Consider the following 23789-nt stretch of genomic DNA (forward strand, 5'->3'; position numbering starts at 1 on the left):
ATGATGTCTGGCCACAAGTATTATGAAAGCAAACAGTCAAGCCAATCCATTTAGCAGCATTGTGGTAGGGAGCCATATCATTTGTGGTGGTTGGTGGCAGTTTACACTCGCATAAAAAAAAGCCTTAGCGAACATTTTTTTTTTTTTTTTGTTATTGCTTGTGCAATAAAACATGTACTTGTTTTGTCTCTTAGCTGTCTGTCACAGTGGTGCCCTATTTGGTCCGTGAAACCTGTTTTCCACCATCTTGGAAATCCTCAAAAATTCTAACTTACAAACTGTACACTCAATTTTCAGTGGACGGAATCGATTGGCAGCCTAAGGGAATATACAGTCGACTTTTTGATCGTTAATTCAGTCTCGGTTAACTCAGTTTTTCTCTCAGTTAGAACGCGCTAGAAGGCCCCGAAGAGAAACAGTACATTACTGTAGAAGAAAAGCTCGTTTAGTCTGAACGCAAAAGTATGCTTTTGCATTCAGGCAGCAGCTGCTAAGGCATGAAAAACTAAGAAATTCAGCAGACGACACTACTGCTTTCGTAAGTGTGAAGCTGTCTCACTTTGTGTTTTATTTAGCTTTACTTTCAGACCTTTAGCTTTCCTTTCATTTCAACACTGAGACAGCGTTTAAACATGTCAGCACCCCTTGGCGCACGTCAGATAAGTTGAACGTTCAGAGAACCGAGCAGAAAAACAGTGCAGACTGGGGGAAAATATCCGTGAAACCGGCCATCCGGTTTAACCAGAGGGAAGGGAATCCGGTCTCGAAAACCAGTTATCCGGTTATGGATTTCAAGAAACTGATTTTCAGGATATCTGGTTTAGATAACCGGTTAGCTGAATATGCGAATATTGGGATGCAGCAATTCCGAAAGCTAAATTTAAAAAAGGAAAGGCAAGGAGGTTAACTGGAACAGATATCGGATTTGCACGAGCAGTTGCAAAAGTAAGTACGAATATAAGAATACAAGAGAGAAGGAGACGTAATTTCGGCACAAGTACAAAAAAAACAACAAATATCCGGCTATTCAAATATCCGGATACTATTAACCGAATAACCGATCACTCCGGTTACCTGGCTTTCAAATTCGAATAACCGGATAACCGTTATTTCTGCAAAACCGGCTTGATGTTGCTGCACTAGTGCGGACTGCCTTGGGCAATAAAAAAAAAGATATTTGAATTCGTTCATTTTGCTACTGTTTCTAAATCAACATTGAGATAATTGCAGCCTTGTGGTCCAACGAGGATCAAATTAATGAGAGTCTGTTGTAGTTTCATCTAAGGAAAAATTGAGCCCCTTGGTACCGCTTACCCTTCTTGCTTAACTGATCTTTCTGAATTATCGGAGTTCAAACTATGACGAATCAATGGCGTACCCAAGTTAACAACGCGCATTCTTCCAGGCTCGCTGCGACCTTGCACCGCAAAAGTTTTCTCGTTCCGCAGGCGGAACAAGGAGCCGCGCACTCGAGTGCCTGGAGTTCTCTGGAGGAGCTCCCACTGACGCAGGACTCGGCGCAGCTCGAGGTCTGCGTTGAGCAGCTGCGCGATGTTGTCGGCGAGGCGGTGCCTCGCGAGGCACTTGTGCAAGTCAGCCTCGCAGCCGACTACGACGTCAACCGAGCCCTCAATTTCTTCTTTGCCTGAGGAAGAAAAGGAAAGAGCGAGGATGGGCCGTATAGCAGCAATGAGGAAAAGAAAAACGAGTTTCGGGGGGCAAGCGGGGGAGGGGCGGAGGGTAGAAGGGCTGGTATATTGTAGATCGAAGATGCTGGCACAAGAAGAAATAGTTTCGCAACCTCATATTGCAGCATTCGGCAACGTTTTGTCGGTGCAAGAGAAAGTGTCACCGTAATAGCAACGCGTTGCGTGCTGAGCTGTTTGCATTTACGAGGTCTGTCAGAAAAGTATCCGACCTTTTGCTGAAGAAAAAAAACTGGCATAACTGGAGTGTTGGAAACCTAATCACCCTCAAAGTAGTCTCCTTGGGACTCCACACTTCTCCCAGAGATGCTGCCATTGTAGGAAGCATTCCGAGAAGGTCTCTTTCAGAATAAGAGTTTAGCTCAGCTGTCGTTGCAGCCATAATGTCCTCTCTTGTCTGAAATCGAGCTCTTTTCAATGGCCTCTTGATTTTGGGAAACAGCCAGAAGTAGCAGGGGGCCATATCAAGAGAGTACGGAGCCTGTTGAACTACAAGAGTCTGGTTTTTCGCCAAAATAGTCTGAATCAAGTGCGAGGAATGTGCAGGAGCATTGTTGTGATGGATGCGCCAATTTACTATTAACCACAACTCCGGTCTCTTGCGCCGCAGAGCATCACATAGGCGACAGAGGACATCCCTGTAGTACTCTTTGGTGATTGTTTGAACCTGTGATGCGTACTCGTGGGGTACCACACCGCGGGAGTCAAAGAAAGCAGTCAGCATCACTTTGACGTTGCTGCTCACTTGGCGGGCCTTCTTTGGTCTTGGTGACGTGGAATGCTTCCACTGTGATGACTGGGATTTGGTTTCCGAGTCGTACCCGTACATCCAAGACTCGTCACCAGTGATTATGGTGTTCATGGTGTTACTGTTTATCGTGTTATGGTGGTCACTGTTTTTGGAATCCAGCATGTCCTGTGAGACTTCAACACGAAGTTGCTTTGCTCCACCGTGAGCAGCTTCGGCACGAATTTCGCTGCAACTCTCTTCATGGCCAAATCTTCGGTTATAATGGAATGTGCAAAAGAAGTGCTGATGCCCACCTCTTCTGCAATTTCTCGGATAGCCACACAATGGTCCCACATCACCACAGCGTTCACTTCGTCTATGACCTGGTCATTTCGGCATGTTGATGGCCGACCGGAGCGTGGCTCGCTCTCCACCGGTATGCGGCCGTCTTTAAACCGGTTGTACCACTCCTTAATCTGTGTGCTGCTCACAGCATCGTCATTGAAAGCCGTCTGAATCTTCCGAATGGTTTCCACTTGGCTGTCGCCCACTTTGTGGCAAAAATTTGGTGCAGTAGCGCTGCTCCAGCCGCTCCGCCATTTTCCTTGCAATAAAAACAACAACGAGAGCACTGCGCACTTCCTCACTCAAACGCTGCGTCCCAGCGACTGACGCTATCGGCAGGTGGAAAAAAATTTGCGCATGTGCACGAAGGTTCAAGGTAGGCTGATGCAAGCGCGCTTGTTTCGTATCCATCAGGTGTTCACAAAAAAAAATAAGGTCGGATACTTTTCTAACAGGCCTCGTATGATTGCGCTTGCTTGTACAAAAGTTTGCATGAAGGTTTATGACTTGTTCTCGTTTATTAGCAGGTATCTTGAATTCTAAATCTATGTGTTAATGTTGTTGTTGGAGGATCCAGTCACACCTATTGCTTCACCCTTTTTTTTTCTATGTTGGCAAGTTTGTGATGTGTTGACAGTATACGGCTGGTTAAAATTAAGTTGTCATGAAATGGCTGTGCAAGCATTTTGTTTTGAAAAGGCCTGAGCTCCCTGGCGTCGAAGTCAAGATCTTCAGTCGAAGGAGCTCATCTGCTGCAGGCAACAAATGTACGAGCTCGTCTCTCTGAGAAAGCAGTTGAATCTCCTATTGCTGGAACGTTGTAACCTTAAAATAAGTTCTTTTCTAGCTTTTTGCAAGTTTTAGAAGGCATTGTCACAGTGGAAGAAAAATGAGGAATTGCCAAAAGGACCACAGCTCATATAGCATGTCACATCTGGCGATTCTCCGCAGATCCGCGCAGTTGGTATGCGCTCACTTTAATTTGCCCATGGTTGGTAGTACATGCAACAATATGACGTGTTAAGTACAATGTGGGAAATGGAATCCTGGTAATGATTGCACTGCGTACTAAAGCAGTGGTTCAAATGACCCTCTGTATCCTTCCTCGTTGGGCATCATCAGATCAGCTTAACCTCGCATGTACTTTTTGTGCAGACTAACATGAAGGCATTGTTCATTCTCTGCCTTAACGTACAGTGTACTTTTTGCTGCTCTTCGGAAAGAAAGAAAGAAAATGGAAGGAGGAAAAAGAAAGAAAGACAAAGACAGCATTTCATACAAGAGCACTGCCTTAGTAACAAAGAACATGTGCTTTCTTGCTGTGAGAATAAGTGCAGTGCCAACTGAGGGGCGTGATTGCGGAAGGCTTGTTGAGACGCTCTGGCAGATTTTGGGCGACTGGGACTCGGTGTTGTGTGTGCAGATTTTGTAGTGCATAATGCAAGGCCAAAAGGGACCGTAAACAAGGGACCGTTATGGACCAAAAATACTCGGTCCATAACTTTCAGGCGTAGTGCTTCCAGCGGACATAATTAGCTAAGCTAGTGATCGGAACACTCGGTGAGTCACTCCGGCAAGGCATCACTGCATATTCTGCCAGGCCACTCAAAATTGAATGTATCCCTCTAAAGTGATCGACCAGGGATAAGGCTGAAATGTTCAAATGCCATCTGCCATCAGTTTTTGTCTTCATGGAATGTGGGGATTTACATTGGTGACCGGGAGTCGCCAGACATTGATATTCAAAGAGCCACGAGAAATTGATTTATTTGTTTGTTGATTGATTGATTTTAAAATCTCAAACCTACACTGTGGCAGCAGGGGAACCAGTTTAGTATTGACCTCCTGAGGTCCCCTAATGTTAATATAAAAATATGTACACTGGCATTCTTGCAAGTCATCGCAAACGCCACCGGGAGTCAAGACCATGGCCTCATGCTACCACATTGGGCCTCGAAAGATAAGTTTACGGTATTGTTAACAATCGCAACAAAGCATGGGATCTTGGGACCATAATGTTGTTGGCTATATCACTGACTGCCTTGTCTTCACTTAGCAAAGAACGCTAGTTCGTAATTTAACACAACGGCAAGTGCACAAGTTCATCGAAACTGAAAACCATCTAAATCAGAGGAGCAAAATAGAGTGACAGCCTGCTCTTAAATAGTTCCTGAAACGGCTTGGACAAATTTTGTAGACGCATAGAGTACAGCTACAGTTAATTGTTCGCACCACAATTTGTGCGAAGCATCTCACATTAAGAGAGCTACGGACGATTACAAGTTACCCTCCTCCATAGCCATGCATTTTCTCCTCACCTCGTTCGCCGAGTCATCGACGCTAAGCTCCGCCTTCACTGCCTCTGCGTCATGATGGCACGTCGTGTTGCCTATTTCCGGTTGACTAAGAGCGAGCAAAGCCTCTCCAGCCTCTCTGCCAGCCACCTGGCAGTGGACCCGAAGCAAGAGCTATCAACGCAGCGTGCATTGCGAGCATTTCTGTCACAGCACCAAGCATATCCGGTGTTCCGGTAATCACAGGCAAGATGGGAATTTTTATGGATGGATGGAGGCATAAACTCAACCTAATGAAGGAGCTTTAGCGTAGACGTATGTGAGCAGCCTGATTGGTCCGCATGGTCCAGCCACCTGGTAGCGCAGAGCTTAACCAGCCAAACAAAGAGCTAATATTGCTGTAACCAAGTGTAAAACATTTTAAACATTTATGAAAACAATGTGTTTGCAATTAACTACTACACTTCTGCGAAAAATTTACACCAGCAGCAACATAAAATCACTTTGTTACTGCTACTGTGTTTGGTTGAGTCCTGTGCCACCAGGTCACTGCACCATGCAGACCGTTCACGCTTGCACCTCTGCTCATCCCGTGAAACGGCACGGTGGTGAAACGGCCAAGACCAGTTCGCTAGCGCTTACATTTACCCGACTACCGGACATGCAAAACACTATTGTGGTAGTAATCCTCCCGCATAAAGTGACGGCTGCAAACGCGCAAATCCTGTCGCCGATCAGATAGCGACAATCCGATGCACTGCAGCCACTCTGCTCTTCTGCTGCCTTGCAGAGGGACGCGATGTCGCAGCTTGACATATCGCCAATCGCTATGTTTTCCACCCACAACGTAACTAGGGTGAACCGTGGTGCTTGCAAAAAGAAAGATCGAGATTAACACTGACCACAGAGCTCTCATCAACATAGAGCATGTTGTAACAGAAGCACACAACACTTCCTTTGTGCCAGAAATTCATAAACGTAGTGACAAATTGTCCTTGTGAATTCTCTTTCTGTTACTTTATATTTATAGAAACAAATTAACTAACATTCCAGCTATTACGAACAACATTTGTTTACCATAAAGTTGGAAAAAATATTGATGACGCGACCTGGGCAGCCACTTAGATAGCTGGTCCTGCTAGCATCATCCAGGCAATCTACATCAAATGGTTAGGGGCGGCTGAAAATTAAGGCGAGTGCTATGCAGCGATCGGCAGCGATGCACATTTTTAGAACCTTATAATAAATTACACGCTTTACGTGGAGCACTTAGATGCATCAGTTAATGATCAGGAGGACCTACTTTAATGGCTCCGTACATTTGTACAAAATTGTCAAAATCGTTTCAGGGTCCCTTTAAGGAAGGGCCCAACTAGACTTTTTGAATGCGACTAACAAACCTGCTTGAATGCTTGACAATGCTGTCGTGAATGCCTGAACCAAGCGTTGTTCCAGCACGGAACTTGCGATTTCGCTCAAGAGACGACCTGCCCTTTTCCTCAACATGTGGAATCCTCACCCATTTTAGTGTTTACTGTCATGTACCAATACACGACGGCAATTGGCTGTATTTCCTCAGAAGTAGTGACCGACCAATGACTCTAACAGGACAAAAAAAAAAGAAGAAAAAGGAAAACTGGAAATAACCTCATTCCTGATAGTGCAGTGGAGCCATCTATTAGCAGGCAATGATACCATTGCATCAACACTACAGCCTCAGAGATGGGATGGTTCAACCAGGTCCACCGATATCGAAGGCAGTGGCAATAACAAAGCTCAGTGCAATGGTGAGCAGAGGGACACAACATGCAAGATTGACACAGCATCGAGTGCAATCGAAATGGCAAGGAGGAAAGGGTAATGGGGGTGTGAAAGGGAAAGCAATTGATTGCCTATAACTCCCCACACATTAGGCGCATTAAGAATTTTTTTAATTTTTTTTCAAAAAGATACCCCGCGATTGCCGACACATTGAACGCCTTTCTTAAAATGTGTCGCAGGGAAGTCCTCTGTTACGGAAACTCTTCTTGAATCATTGATGGTTAGGCCTTGTTTGCCACCTCCACGGCCTGTTCTTGGTCCTTGCATTAGGCTCCACAAAATCTGCAAGATGTTTTCATGTGAACACATATGTTGTTACTCTTGCATCCTTGCTGTTGTGTGTCTTGAGAAATATTGTGTGTCGAAGAAATATCGTGCGACACTTGTCATGCTGCCGCCGTTCAGCACATTCTCTTTGTCGGCCCTGTTCAAGGCCATGGCACGTATAGAAGAAACAGTTCAAAAGATTTTCGTGATTCTTGTCGAGAGTTCTGATAATGTGGTGCAGGCATTTGTACCACGTCGCGTCGACAAGCAACATTTCTGTGTGACTCGGATGATTGCGGCATGTGTGTGACTGTTGTTGCGCGCTTCTTGGAGTGTCGGGCGTTATCGTACACTTCATGTGTGCCTGCTGCAAGTGTTGTCGTGCATTTTCAAGAATCGCTACGGCCAATGCCCTGCGTTTCGCATTTTACTTCCCTTCAGCGAGAGGAACGACGTTAGGAATGTCGGGAATTTGAAAGGTGCGTCTTTCATACGCGCTGTGCTCTGTAAGCAACATTGTACGCTTTCAGGCGCGAGCGCTTTGTGATGTGTGCTTGAGAACTTGAGCTTTTTGAGCAGTGTCTGGACTCACTCCTACTAGAAATATCTACTGGCATTATGCGCAGGTAACTGCATTGAGTAACTTGGCTTTCGTGCACCTAGCTGATGGTGTGTCACTGTTCAAAAAGCCTGTGGGCCTAAGTCGGTGCATTGTTTCAAATGGTCACTGCTTTAGGCTTGCAATTTTGTCAACCATATTCTAGTGCATTATTTATGCAACCCTCATTATAGCAAATCATAGCTAATGGTTTGAACAAGGGCAGTTCCTGAAGTGACGTCTTGGAAGCTGGCTATCAAGTGTGGAAGTACTAGTAACATTGTTTCGTTCGACTAAGGCATTTGCCACTTTTGTACGCCATCCTCTTCTGCGTATTCCTGTCGACATGTGGAGAAAAGAAAGAAGGCTTACGTGTGTGGGTAATTGTGTGCCAAGGACACAATTTTGATGTGCATCTAGTCGTCCTTGATGGAGCACGAACCTAGTTTGTTGCCGAGAGTGCAGTTGTAGTGAGCAAAGAAACATCGCGATTGTGGCAACAGGTGCCACAGACGTGACCGTGTATTTGTGCCTGGGTGCATGGTTTACTGAAAACTTTTCTACACAAGCCATCTTTCCATGAGTGTAGCTCTTGATGAAGCACTCGAGAGATTATGTAGTCTCATCCGAGTCTCCTCGTTCGCATCACTCCTTTTACCATGTTTACTCACGTCACACTGCGCTACGTTGGCAAGCCCTGTCGCTGCGACTTTCTTGTTTGATTCAGTGTATAGTCAGACATGCATGAGTCTGTTTTGCATGCATATTGCATACATGGATGTTGACTCCATTCTTAACCAAGAGTCATCGTTGGGCTCGTCTGTGAGGCATGACAGACAGAAGTTGCGCCGTGTTGTTAAGAGAAGGACACAAGTGTGCTCTTCTGTTGTATCGTCTACGTACATGTAGCCTCGTCTCGAAGTGCTCCGACAGTCATATATAGCCGACTCGTGTTGATTCAAACCCACAGGGACGTTTGATATTTCCTCGATTTGAGGAAGTTGAAAAAATGTGATACGAAGTAGAGTTTCAGGTTATCGCAAGCATACGCGACTGTACGTGAATCTCTGGCATTAAAATTACAACATTCCCATGGAACTCATGCGCAGAACCACCACTGAAATCACCTGACTGGGTCAGGGGTGGTGTGTTGTAGTGGCAACTGCCAGCGCATGCAGCACCCAAACTTGTGCGTTTTGGCAGTTTGTGCACCTTAGGAACGTTATCTCATCATTCGTTAATGATCTTGCTGCTCCGCCCTCACAGAGCCAAAAGGTTTGAACTAATTGATAGGCTTGCTCGTTGTTAAAGCGGCATCAGTATGCGCTAAACACATTGCACTAGCCAGAACTGGTGAGCCTTGTTTCAGTCAACAGGAATAGCAGGCCAGCTGAGTTTGAATCGTCACGAGTCGACCGTAATTGCCATCCTTACCAAGTGCTTGTGAATTCACTGTGCTGCTGCTAGTCGCTGCGCTCTGATTCAATTTTTCCTCTTTTTACACTTCTCCTAGTAAGCCCTGTGAAGAGCTGGTTGAATTTGTGTGCTGAGCGGAGTTTGTCTGCATGGTAGAACTTCATTGCATTTGGTAAACAACTTACTTGTATTTGGTAAACATTGAAGCTAAGGACCTGCACCACGTGTGCTGGCTTGGGCTAGTTGACATTGGCTTGAGGTGGGACCTTGCCATAGCAGGCCACATCTGGCACGATGATACATTTGTTATAAGCATGTTTTTTACACTGATGTTGGCGAGAAATATTGTACATTTACTTCGTTATGTCTGATAATTTGGTTGTATCTGTGTCATGCTGTACCGAGGTTCGATTGTATTTGCGGTTTGCCTAGCATTAGAATGTGCATGACAGACTGCAGGCAGCAATTCAAGGACTAGCTTCCAGTGGTTTCGTTTTGCTAGTGAAAAGGCGTTTCACTAGCACTTGTGCTTATCATTTGTCCCGAGTGCCATAACATGAAAGCCGTCTCGAGGGGGAACGCTGCGTTAGCTCTACCTTGTCGGGAAAGAAAATAGGTTACTCTTATTCATGCAACATGTTACATCACCTATATATGAGTGTTCCGAGGTATGACTGTTCGGCTGTTAGGTTATATGTAATGTTCTTTGGAGGTACCTTGACAACAGTCTCTTCAGAGTTTCGCGCACTTTCTTTTCCTTTTGTTTTCGAGATGTGCCACTTGAGTTTTGTGGTGCAGACACAGGACACGGCTTCGGTATTTTTCCACCCATCAGAGTAAAGTTGGACTTAACCAGTGTGATAAGCATGGAGACAGACAATCTAAACTTATTTTTCACTTGCCCAATGGAATAGCTTAAAAGTAGAGCTTAAATTTGCATTTCTGTCTCCAGTCTGTCATTTACTTCCACGTGCTAGAAAGCTATGAAGAACCACCTTTCTTTGCTTTATTAAAACGGAAGGCTAACAATAGCCATCAAACGACAAACTACTTATTGTGTAGTCTTCCAGTTCCGTGTGACTTCGCAAAGATTGGCTAACTCAAGACGTTTATCTTCTCTACAATGCCATGCCTTGTTGTGGTCCGGTAAACCATTCTGTTGACTGTAGACATTGAACATCCTGCCCATCTACGTTTTTCTCATATGATATGCTCAGAAAAGCCATGCCATCTTCACTAAATTCCTTTGATTGTATTTCAGTTTAGCAGACTGTCTTAGAGGCCTCTTAATGTTAAAGCTGAAGTCCCACCGTGTCTGTGTGTGGTCAGTTAACTGGCTATAAGAAGTTTTTATGAAAACATAGCTTTCTATGCTTTATGCCAAAGAGGTCAGTTTAACATGTGCATTTTGAGGTCATGCTTCCCTATCATGATACCCATACTGTTTCACAGTCTACGCTTTTAGCCAAAGATATCAGTTTAACTTATCTCTTGAAGATATGCTTCACTATTGTGATAACCACAAGTCCACTTGTCGAAAAGTTGGCTCCTGCTTTCACCTTGTTCTCGTTTTGCTCAACACCCTGAAATGGGAGTTTGTTCAAGGGCATTGAAAACAGTGGTGGGTCACAAAAGCCCTTTGGCCCTCTTTGCAAGCAATCAAGTCTTTCGGTGTCAGCTGTTGTCATCTTGCTATAGCCAAAAGCTTGTTATGTCATGTAAATTGAGTTTGTTTCTCTTGAGCCCATGTTTGGTGTAGCCATCCTTTTGAGAAGCCTAAATGACTCGCCTGTGTACGGCAAACAAACATGTTTGGTCGGTTTTGTAATAGCTAGTGCACTTACCCTGTAAGGCTGCCACAATAGCCATGTATCAGCTGTATGCTGTTTTAAAGTTTTTTGTTTTTCCCTTGGGCATGTCACACAAGCATCTACTGGTTAGTTAAGTCTGCACTTTGTTATGGAGTAATGCATCAGAGGCAGTAAGAACTAATGAAAGTGCACTAAACTTGACCCTGTGCGAGTGTTGGATTAGATTGGATTCTTAATTCATGCCTCGACATGTACAGGCACATCATGACTAGGGGAAAAAATATAATGGAGCCTTGCAAGGTTTTGGCCCCTGCGTGCTGCACCCTTCCACACATTACGAACTCGGCATTTATGCCACTGACTTGCCTGCTTACTTTCATAAGCTTCCTGTAATGTTGCTCAATCCAGCAGCATCAGCACTTAGTCACTAACCTCATGTCGAAATATCCTTGTACGTAAGGCTCCCATACGACCTCAAATTTGGAGTAACCTACACTTAATAACTTTCTATGTGAGTAATAGCTTGGTTACATAGGCATGCTAATCACTGTTTTGCTGAACGTTAGTTGTGGCCCAAGACAGAAATAGGCCTAGCCACATATTAGGTCTAACAACAGCTATATAAGCGTAGCAACTGCACATATATATAAATGCAGTCTTTCAACTAAACCTTGTTGCTGCGTGTACCAGTGGGCCTAGATTGTTCACTGTAGCTTAGTGGGACTGCGGTAGGCCTAACTGTGGTTCACCTCAACAGTGGTTCACTTGCCTCATGTAGTGAAACTTTCCTTCAAAAGGCACTGGAAGGAGTTAGGCATGCAAACGCAACAAGCTGGATCCATTATGCGAAAGAGTTCGGCAGGCAACACTTGCATGAGTGTGCAAGTCTTGCGCTACTCCCATCATTTCTGCCGCTTGGTGATGACTTGGTGATGACGCCAAAGTGGTGATGACTTGCCTGTTGACATACGTGTGACAATGGTAAAAATTTTAAAGGCACACGCATGTGTGCAACAGCAATGCTGACATGCTGGTAGTAGTAGGCTGTGGTGACTTTTTTTTTTCTCTGTTTTTTTTTTTCCTCCATTTCCACAGATGTTTCTGCATGTCCTGCTAGTGTCAGTCTTAAAACACTAAACTCGGCGATTGTACATGTGTGCCACTAAGTCAAGGCTTGTGATCCGCCTTTCATTGTGACCTAGGGCTAGCCTGTTAAGCTTTGATCTAATGCTTAGTTATAACGCTTGGTGCATAAGTTAGCGCATAACATAATGTATGCACGTCGACGAGAGCTTGCCTTTGCATGCGACATATGCCCATTGTAGCTCGTTGGCGGTCATCATAGAAACCTCAGGTCCCAGCCCTATTGTATTATTCGGTTGTTTTTTTTTGTCATTCGAATTCTGCGGTGTTTGTTAATGGCAACATACTCCTACAGATTGTCTTTTACGAGACAAACGCGCTATCGAATGCTGTCAAAGCTGAGATCAAGATTTTTTCTTTGTTCCCAAACTTTCTTTCTTTTTTTTTCCTCATTGAGAGTGTTAAGTTTATGCCCTTCGAAGGGAGATGCATTCCAGTTTGCGTCACGCGAACCTTTTAGGATCACATTCGTCCAGATTTTACGGGCCGAGGCCACGACCTCTTACACCGCCCGACATTAGCATGGTGTTAGCTTTTCATAGTAAGAGAGGAAACTCGGATGCTAGACAATCTAGTGATGATACAGCCAGGCTGACATCCTTGTTGACGAGATTTCGAATGCTGGTTGCACGGTGGACCGATGTCAGAGAGGCCCGATGCCTGTGACGAGCGGGTCCCTCGAATGCGGTTGCACCTATTTTTTAGACAAGAAACAGATTACTGAGATCCCCCAAAAGCACCTTTGGTATTCGCATGGTAAAGTGATAACTTGAAATTGGAGGCACAGTGGAAATGGAAACCCCGCAGCATGAAATACGTTGAAAAAGGACAACACTTTTACATTCATCTTTTTCCTTTCCTATGTTTGTCTTGTGAAATACAGGTAACGTTTTTCACGCTAACTTGTTTAGTACTTCCTTGCACATTAGCGATGTGGACCAGCACTATGGCTTCTTTTATGTTGTAACACATGAAGCTATGACATCAATTTGTGAAAGTTGGGCAGGTTAACGCGTAAAAAATTAGGCAGGCTCACACGCTCTGGGGTTGTAAGCTATTCAGTGTGGTATTTCATGCAGGTAACCTTAAAAACTATGTTTATCTGCATCTTCTGGCTTATCTGCATATATCAGTGGATCTCTGTGGCTGTCAGCCAGACTTGCACCTTCTGTTTAACTTATAATTTAATGCAATTTTAAAGGGACACTGGCCGTCTTGTCTCGCCAAAGGTTAGTACATGGCAAAGAGAAATTCAGCTGTGCAGCTTATTTACAAGCTTATCTACCAGAACTCGCAAGTTGTTTCTTGAGTTGGGAATGTCATGCAATCATGCTTTGTTAGCTCAAATGAATAGCTAGTCATGATAAATAGCTAAAACTATAGGTTGAGTTCGATGGAGCTACAGACAATTTTGTAGAGTCAGAAATTTCACGAAATTGGTATGTGGCTGTTATCACAGAATTTGTAACTTGTTCAGCGAGCCGGCAAATCTGCAGAGTCAAGTTTCGTTAACTGGGTTTCAACTGATGAAACCTTGTTTGAAGGAAAGTCGAAGGGAGCCACATAATTATTTCACTAAATCGGGAATTATTTATTTAAATGGAAGAATTTCCAACTCCTGTGACTGCTTGTAATGTAGTAGCAGTTGTGTTTCGTTAAGCCAAGGCTTGACCGTTAGATTTCGAAGCGCTACGTTTCTTTAATGGCAAGCCAGTTGCATTGGTCAGTCTTTCTTTACTGTGCCTGTCACTTGATGTACTGTAATAAATTATTAATACTAACTAAAGTTGAGCAAACGAAACAGGTGTTAGTACTCATTATCTTTTATTTACAGCCTCCAGTAAGGTTAGAGCACCACTAGGCAGGCGCCGCTATTGCATTCCTGACCAAGTCTGCAAGATGCCTGTCAGCGTTGGCATTCTTGTACTTGTTTAGCAACAAACAGTTCTATATATTTTACGTTAAGCTGTTTGTCTTCTTAAGAAGTGATATATTCGTGCGATTCAGGGAGTCTGTGATTTATATTTGTTCTTTCTTTTTCCCCAGCATTTTTGCTGGTGGCCACATAAGTAAGCTTATTTATTTTCCTGCATGTTTTTATGAAAGCGTTTTTTTTATGTGCTAAGTTGTTGAAAGATTGCTACGCGGACAGCAGGCATGGGCTGACACACTCATCTTGTCCCACTTGTCTTTGTTCAAGCCCGTCTGCCGTTACTTCGGCGTGCGTGTCCGTCTGCCCCCACCCCCACCTCCCTGCATCCTGTCTGTCCTTATTTGATCCTGTCCGTGTATGCACGTCTGTTTGCGTCTATTGTCCACGTAGCTGTTCCATATTTTGCTGTTGCGTTATCCGAGGTGATCCAAGCACAGAACATCACAATGCAAAACAATATTAATTATAATTACTATTATAAACAGCATACACAGAGAGGCCCAGGTGCGTGCGCAGGATGGTGTTTGCTGTCCGTACAGCATGAATCGCACTTGTCTGGAGTGGTCCAATGGTCAGCCGAGAGCTGTACCAGCATTGCATAGCAGCAGCTGCTGGTTTCAAGGTTTTGTTGGTTACGTGAGCATGGTAGTTGCAAACCTGGCACAGTCATGCATGGCCTTGTTGCAATGTTGGCCTGGAGTCATATCATATCACTGTGCATTCCAGAGTAATGCGTACATTCAAGAATGTGCAACACCATTCGTGTGACATGTGCAGCCTGATTGGAAACGACACTTTTGGTACAGAATTGGCGACAACATTCAAGAAGTTTCGAACACAGTATGCACGTGTTGCAGTGAGTGATAAATCGATAGCGGTGGTATTACGCTGAAAAACGGCCACCTTCATAAAACGAAACAATGTGGACATAATAATTCCCTTTGATCTGTTCTGTCTAACGATCTGATTGCAAAAGATGTCATGATTCTTTCCACACTTCCTCACTAGCTCGGGCATCGTCATCACTGAGATAAGCCGCTCTCTCTGCGCAGGTCCAGGCAGCATCGGAGCCACTGAGGAAATGCAAAAATAATGAAGTGCGTAAAGAACCCTTCCATTATCCTTCCTCCATAGATCTTTTTCTCATGCGTTCGTGAATAAGTCGGCCACATGTCCACCCTTTCATTAGAGGTTATATTATTTTGCACCGTGTTGTCGCATGCTTCAGTTGTCTTGTACATTACGCATTTGAGTTCATGTTCATCTCTTATATTATAAACATAAACATTATATTTTGTTTTGCACTTCTTTGTTCTAGTTTTCTCCAAAGTGAGTGTTGCACTTTTCTTTTTCTTTGTACGCTGTTTGACTTGTCATGCGTGAAGAAAAATGATGGCCTAATTTTGAGAACTCTGTTGTCGTTAAAGCAGCGGGTAGTTTTTTCTCCCCCCCCCCCCTCTACCTTATCTTTCTTTTTCTTTTTTGGAGAATGTTGGGTCTGTCTCATGTTTTACGCCTCTATATATACATATACACATAAATATATATATATATATATATATATATATATATAATATGTTGCTGTTGTTGCCGTAGTTTATTGACATGCTGTTGCTGATGACTTCCCGTGCGCTTTCGCGTTGCTGCTCGGGTCGTCGCTTTGTATTGCTTGCCTGTTCGTACTTGAACCTGTTGCGAGTGTTGACCTGGTGTGTCTGACAGACTTTGTAGCGTGTGCGCTCCGGTTTCTTGTGCAATATTTTAACGCGTTTGGCACCTTCATACTTCTGCCTGCTGCGTAACAACTTGCCATTGGAGGCGGAAGCTTGTGGGCCACAGTAATCCAAAGTAGGCCAGTTATGTCTCACGAATGATGACACACTGCTGTCGAACATCTTTATGATGAAGTTCTTGGGTCCTCCGAAACCCTTTGTTATGTAGGTCACGTCATTGTAAAGGTCATGCACTGCACAGCTCAGAGTAGAACCGGGACAGACTCATTCTTTCATTATACAGGCCATTTCATTTTAGAGGCGCTCAACTGTATTTGTTTTCTTTTTTGCTTTTACCTGCAATGGTAGTTGGGAGTAGTTTGTAGCTATGACATTGTTTACTGGTCATTTAGAATGTTTGGCGGTTCAAGCACGTTGATTGGCTCTCGTGGCAGCCTCTGCTTTCTGTCCCAACGGGGGGTGCTGTGGACACCGAGCTGATGCATTGTGATATACAATGAATGTGAGGGTCTCTGTGACGCGTTGTGTGTTTAGTCTCCCTTCAGCAATCACCCAGCACCCACCATTAGTGCCAAAAGCGCCTGCCACCATGTGGACCAATTATCACGTTTGAATCGCTGAGCACTGTATTGTACAATGCGGTGTTTGGCTGTTGCTTGTAAAGGTGCTTTATTTGCTTGCAAGAAAGCTGTGGCATCATTCGAGTCATGCTGCGATTCTGTTTAAAGCTTGATTTCTTCTTTGTACACGACGCATGTCTGTTTCTGAGTACAATGTAGAAAGAAGCCTACCCTTTGGTTTTCAGCAATCTACAATGCTATAAGTAGATTAAAAGACACATGCAGATGCCGAAGCACACTATCAGTGCTGCAAAACCATGCCATTTTGTCACATTTCCCGAGTAAATATTCACAAACACAAATTGCAAATCAACTCAAGCAACGTGGTTTTGAGAGACTGCATGCAGCAAGTGGGCTCCTGCATATAATGGCTACATGTTGGCATACGTAATGAAGCCTGTATGTGTATTCCTGTGTCCATTCTCCCTGTGGTTCCAGTGGTCCACAAGCTTCTGTACTCAAAAGTGCACGGCCCAGAACCGAAGATGTTTTTCAAAGCATCACCACAGATGTGGTTGCGGACGTTGAAACACTCTTTGTGCTGATAGTGCTACTGATGCTAACTGTTCATGTGGGCTTTTTTTCTTCCCCCGTATGGTTACACAGCATGAAGCAGTGAAAATGCTATGTTGTCTATATTTGGGCAATCTTCAAAACAGTGAAAGGAAAATTTCTCACTCCAGCTTTGTTGAAGCGAGATCCAAAGCATTTGCTGTGTGGACCTTTAATTTTGCATTTCGTTTGCAGGCCCTGCAAAATGTTGCCGAGTATTTTGTTAGTTAGCGAGGTGTTTATGGTTCAGTCTAGAGTGTTTCATACCAAACTTGCTAGAAGCAGACGTGGCACTAGTGTCTATGCGCACCGCCTGTGTAGGGCTTCATCTAGCATAGAAATCAGGGTTAGTACATGGATCCCTCTAGACTTTGTTTCTTTAGCGTTGAAGAACCTTCTGGGGTCCTTCTGTTAGCCTAACATCGTAGCCTTAAATTTGCCTAATGTACTCTCCACTTCGCATTGTCACTCTGTTTTCGAAACACTACAAATTGAAATAACCTTTTAAGATGCCTGAAATAGCCCCTCCACGGGGATTGTCATCGCCCAAAAGCCATCCAGATCTAGCAACTTGCACAATCGGAAATGTCGATACATATTTATCCATTCTAAATCACATGAGCGAATAGAATAAATGCAAGTGTAAAACATTCCACTGCTCTGAAGAAATGTTGCACAACCAGCACGCAACACAGCTGAACCAGAAAGAATGATAAAAGCTGCACTTTGCTTTTCAACTAAGCCATGACAAATTGTAGAAAAATCCATGTGCCATTGAACCTCCTTGTAATGAAGTCACACGCAACACGAAAATACAATCGTTGTATCCAATATTCGTTATAAGCATACATTTGTTACATGATAACAGCTAGAAACTTAGTTGCTTCTTTACATCTAATAATTTGTTATATCCATGTTTATTACATCGAGGTTCATCTGTACCACCCATCGTTCTCGTGGTTGTTGAACTGCAGTGCTAGATTTCTCTCTAGTAACTTTAGCAGGGAACTATGGTTCATTTAACAGGAATTAACTTATGTCTTACTTTTGTTTTCTTTTTAACTTAGCTTCATTGATAGAAGAAAATTAAGGTCAGTTTCTGTGCTTCGAAAGCGTTTCACCAAGTACCATCGAACGTCTTCTGGGAGTCACATTTCACTGCTTCATGCAGCCCACGCCTAGATGGCACCACTGTGCTTAGTGTGCCCGCCCGAGTCGTCGGCAGTGACTTTGGGCGATCATTTTTTTTTTTTTCTAGATGTTTCACATCTCTGTACTCTGCCCCGACACTTTGACTGGTGCCGCCTTTCAAACGAGTTTGGCGAGGGTGTGTTGGAGTTGTCTCTGTATCTTTCTAGATGCCGAGTGTGATTTATACCATGATGCCCCCTGTGAGCAGGGTTGATCTGTTAACCCAACAACCCCCTTGAGAGGAGCTGGTAAATAAACGTATTGTGAAACTTTTGTCCAGTGAGAGCCTCATTTCTTATGTGTGACACACCCTAAGGTCCAAGGATGTTGAAAGTTCCAGAAAAAAATGTGAGCCCTGTTTGTCTAAAAGATGAATGTGGCTGAAAGAATATTCTACACCCAGCCACCATGGCCATGGGTGACGCTTGCTGATACTACCAGGCTAGATGTAGCAGGCATTGCCCTAGATGGTTGACAGGAAGACTGCCACCACAATAGCTCAACGGTAGATTGCCGCACACATATATGTGTTAAATGCAGATTTGCCTCCCACCTGTGGCAAATTATGTTTTTGTCCACTTTCGTTCCCCCTTTTTAAGAATTATTTCTACATAAATTTCTGCTATCCATTCGCTGACTTCACTGTTTGCTTGCTTGTTCCATACAAGTGAAGTTGCTGCCCACTACAGGAGTAATGCAAGCTTGCTGCACAAGTTACAACTAGGTGTGGCGTGAACTCTGCAAATATCTACGTCTTCTTGGCAATACTGACAGTCATGAGAGTTATGTAGCCTAAACTAGAAAACACGTGTGTTGCAGCCTCCGCGATATATGCACTGTGCTAAGACAGTTGCCGACAGATTGTCTCGGTTCGTGAATCAGCCTTTGTCTGAAAGGGTCCTATTGGGATCCTGCCCGAACCCTTGTCACAAACGTGACATTCTTAAGGCTCTTATTAAAGGGACGCTAAAGTTAAAAATGATTTCTTCTGCATCAGTAAACTACCATTCTACAACACCAAAAACACCACTCTTACAATGATAAGACGTTTGGTAAGCCAGAAAAAGCGCAAGAACGAAATACGGGTGGCGACGCCTACTTAAGTTCCCGCACCTGGGGGCTGTGACGTCTTGGATTTTGATGGCATCTTCTAGGGCCTACTAATTACATACAGCGGTACAGACTGACTACATTGTGTTCTAAAGGAACCAAACTTTAAACATGGCAAGTTTCGGGAACCTTTACTCAGCCAACGCGACCCAAATGTCATGCTGACGTACCGGCGCTGGGGTTTCGGTGCGAAATTCAAATACTGATACTTGGACCTTCATTTTCTCATCTAAAAATCAAACTATTTTTTAAATGACTCCCTGCAGGGTTCTCAAACAATGCTTCATTAGTCTAAACTGATTTATTGTTTCGCTTTAGTGTCCCTTTAAATTCTAGCACGAGAGCGGTCTGGATTTGAGTCTTTGCAGAGTCTTCACTGTTCAAGTTCGTTCACCACTATCTTTGTGCTTATAATGAACAATTCTTTTTCGCCACTTTTTTTTACTCCTGTTTCCCGACCCTAATGCTCAGTCGCGGGTCGCAACTTTTGATTCAGGCTGGCCTTTGAGCTATTCTACCATTATAGATGTCTCTCACTCGTAATGGTTGTAACAAACGCTTGCTTGCTTTATGCAAGCATGTTACATTCAGACTGTGTTATACAGCCTAAAAGCGTTTCTTGTTTGTCTTGGTCACAAATTGAATTTTGCGCACCACAAAACATGACTCGTCAGGGTAGAAAATACGAAACAGGTGCTGGTTCCAAATGAAGTTTATTTGGGTGTGCACATAGTTCTTCATATCTGGAATGGACATTACTTGACACGATAACTAGCCATTTATCCTGAAGTATTTCTCAAAGTCCCATTTCCTAATTACCGATTGCTTTACTGCTCTACAGAACAGGCACAAGAAATGTGTTCAAAGCAATATTTCTTTTTTTACTGGAAAACAAAAAAAAATTGGTGTAGGAGAAAGTTGGCTTATTTGTATGACAATTATACCATTTTCATTGTTGGTAATGTTAAAAATATTTCCATCAGGTTTTAAAGTTCCTTGATAATTTGGAAGTACCACCACTCTTTGAACTCTGCTGCCACCGCGTGACCTCCTCGCCTCCTCTTCGCCCATTGCTTATTCCTTCCGCAGGAATCGGTTTTTGTGCCCGCCTTTCTGCACGACGGTTGGTCTCCCTGCTGTTACCCTTGGAAACGCACGGATAAAAGCGTTTTGCTTGTGTTATTACGTTTTCATTGGCGCCATTCTTCTATCGCTTGTATTTTTCGTTTTCATTGGTGCCATGTTTCTCCTTGGTTTGCCGCTGTGAACATTGCACGCTGTATTTCCTGCAGTGTTGTGTTAGCACATTGCCATGCTGTAGTGCACGTAACTGCAGCAAGGGGCCTGAAGACGGTTATGCAGTTTTTATGACACCACAAGAAAAGCCTGACGGCTTGTGCAAGAAGCAGTGGCGGCACAACGTTAGAACTTTGTTTCCTCAAAGAACAGTGTTGTTTGCGAGGTAAGGTGCCTTTCTTGTTGCTCGTATCAAAGCATCACCTAGTGCTTCATTTTCTTTCTTCAATTCTTCCAGCTTGCTAATCAGCGTTTTTGCTGTGACAATTTGTACGGTGCATAAAAATTGGATTGCCTTCAGTATGCTGAATATTCTGCTTAGACTCGTCACCTCGCACGTCAACTGCTCTTCAGTCGGAAATGCAGCGATATAGCATCTGCTTTAATGCCGCATGGAATTTTTTGCCGGTGCACGCATGTGTACATCAGGTGTTATGCTCAGCGTGCCTTATAACGAAGCAGTCGCGAATGCATCATCCATCCATGTGTTTGTCTCCTCAATGTGAAAGTAGCTTGCTCTGTGGGTTCTGCACTGAATAGGATGGTTGCCTAATTTCAGTGTGAACAACACCAAACAATAATAGCCACTCACTCATGCATGCATGGAATCCCAATTCAATGCAAATTCAAGAACTGAAAAATCATGCAGAAACTACACTGGAGTTGTCTAAACACACTCTTAAACAAATGTACGCCCTTTGGGGAATATCTGGCCACACAACAATAATCATCTGCCTTGCTTGCGTTTCCTTTCTTGAAAACGCTGCACTTGCTACTTTCCTGTCAAGAACGCTCTATGCTGATAACGCGTATGCCTTTAGTGACTTGGAAGTGCCAGGCCAGCGGCGTTAAGGAAAGCAAATGTGGACAAGACAGATGAGGATTATTGTTGTGTGGCAAGATAGGACCCAAAGGGTGTAATCTTGCTTAACAGTGTACGCATAAGCATACCCCGAAATTTCAGTTGGCCCACGCCCAGATTTAAGTTGGACCACGCCCAAATTTAACACAGAGGGATGTTCCACAAGCAATACTAGATCAGATGCACAAAGTAAAGCATCTTATCAGGTTGAAGAAATAGTGTCTGGAGTATAGAACTTTCCTCAAAGCTACTTCTACATCAGTATGTCCCCTTCATACGGCTTCAAGAAGAAACCAACCTCACAAACATCGCCTCCAGGACTCTTGATGCTGTTGTCATCATTCCAAAAAATTTCTACACCACTGGGGCGCGCAACTGGTCCAAATTTATGCGCCTCGATCAAATACTGCGGCCTATCTGCAGAAGCCAGAGAGAAAGAGCATGCCATGCGCAGTGCGCGCAGATGTCACACGAAGAGAATCGAGGAGGAAAGCGCCACCGGGAGCGGAGTGTCACTACTTTCAAATTATCAAGGGGCCTTAATTTTAATGGTATTGTAGCACCATCTGTACAAAAAAAAGAGGGAACTAGAGACGTGGATTTGCTCAGATCGTCTTTGGTAAGAAAAATTTGAACCATTCTGTGGTGGACGACCGCAGCTCGTTCATGGTAGAAGGCATGCAAACTGCGTGGATGTGCTAGGCTAGTCCGCATGAAGTAAAGGGTTAGGCTTGTGCAAATGTTCGAGCAGAAATCTAATAGTCTTTGCCATTTGATTCGTATTCTATTAAAATACGTTATAATTCGTATTCAATATGCGGAATAATAACTTCACTGCAGTGCCGAGGTGGGGAGAGAGCAATCGAACCGAGGACTGTTCTGAACGATTCTGCTGCGAGAGAGCTGCAGTTGCCCTGCAGAGGCACCTGTCCCTTGAGCGAACACACGGGGCAGATAAATTCTGCTCGGTAATTTCCAATCGTTGTATAAAAGTGGCTTACTGTTAGGCAGCCCATATACGAATTTGATGCCCCTTTAAAACAATGCGCAGTGTTGTAGTATCGCATTTTCCCCCCCTTTCAACTAACAAAACACTGTGTGCATCTCGTAACGTGCACTTCCCTTGTTTAATGTATATAAACACAGTTTTTTTACCGACTGGACCCCTCACAAACTGTATATCCCATTTTATTTAGAAACGAGAAAATATGAAATATTTGATTCAATATTTGAAATATTTCGATTCATTTTTCTCCAATATATTCAGCTTGATTCAGGAATTTCACTACTTCAGCACCCCTTTATGAGAATATAATGGAATGACAAAGGGGGCATCAATCCTCTTGTCAGCAATCACCTTTATGGCATTGCATGACATTAATGTCAGCATGTCTTTAGTGTCTCTTAATTGTCTCATTACTTTGCATGACCATACAACAGACGATGAATGTCTCTTGACACTATAATACCTCTTGTCGAATTACATAGGACAGTACAACTGATTAACATGAGAAATAATACCTTCCATCATTCTGTTGCGTTATAATAAGTAATGTCATGAAGAGCATTAATTACATGGTGTTGTTATTGTCGTTTTTAAGTGTTGCCACAAAAGTCATAAATGACAAGGGTAGCAATCCTTGTTCTGTTGTATGGTCAGGTTCTAAGTATTGTGACAACCATCATTAATACCTGCCGCAGTGGCTTAGCAGCTATGGTGTTGCGCTGGTAAACATGAAATCGCGGGATCAAATTCTGGGACGACAGAAAGCTGAGCTAGTTGGTAAGGATTCATGATGCAAAAACAAGGTGAGGCGTGTAGACAGGACACAAGAGTATAGAAGTGGGCAACACGAACACCAACTATCAACTGAAGGGAGCACTGAGGCGAAAAAAGAAAGAAGACGCAAAACTCATCTGCGCAAGCTCTGGAATGGTATCACCGTGTGTTTTACCATGGTTTCACCGTCAAATAATGTACTGGTTCTTGGAGACGCCATCGTAAGTGATACCCATAGAAAAACCCTTGCTTTAGGTCCTAAGCACTGTTTCAAGCCTAACGTAAATCCCGTTGACGTTTTAAGCATACCGCACTGCATAACCAGGTTCATCCCGGAAGAATGCTCGCGCTGTATTTCAGATTGCATTGCTAGCATTAAACAACCAAATTCTCATTTTAAGATGTCTGGGCCTGTCTGACCGTTACTTAATTACCTTGTAGAGCATAAACTTAGAGCAGTAATATCTGACAAGGAAGGTTATTTCGTAATTATGCCGGATGACGTTTTCAGGAAAAGCGATTTCAGCCATAGAAAAAAATTTACAGCCAGTAAAACTCGAGCCTTTGGCAGTTAAGCAACG

The 23789-nt window shown here is 43.7% G+C and overlaps 1 protein-coding gene across 3 annotated transcripts in view; it reads left to right on the forward strand.

Moving 5' to 3' along the window:
* Positions 1-18433, forward strand: part of LOC142589950 (uncharacterized) — a 66688-nt gene extending 48255 nt beyond the window's left edge. For 2 of the 3 annotated variants that reach the window (XM_075701680.1, XM_075701683.1), the window contains one exon: positions 1449-18433. In XM_075701680.1, the coding sequence (XP_075557795.1) occupies positions 1449-1649 (201 nt within the window). In that variant the 3' untranslated portion in view covers positions 1650-18433. The remainder of the gene's footprint in view (positions 1-1448) is intronic. The other variant, XM_075701681.1, reaches the window with a different exon arrangement.
* Positions 18434-23789: the final 5356 nt, after the last annotated feature.

This window comes from Dermacentor variabilis, chromosome 8 (assembly GCF_050947875.1).
Source record: "Dermacentor variabilis isolate Ectoservices chromosome 8, ASM5094787v1, whole genome shotgun sequence".
NCBI classification, from domain to species: domain Eukaryota; kingdom Metazoa; phylum Arthropoda; class Arachnida; order Ixodida; family Ixodidae; genus Dermacentor; species Dermacentor variabilis.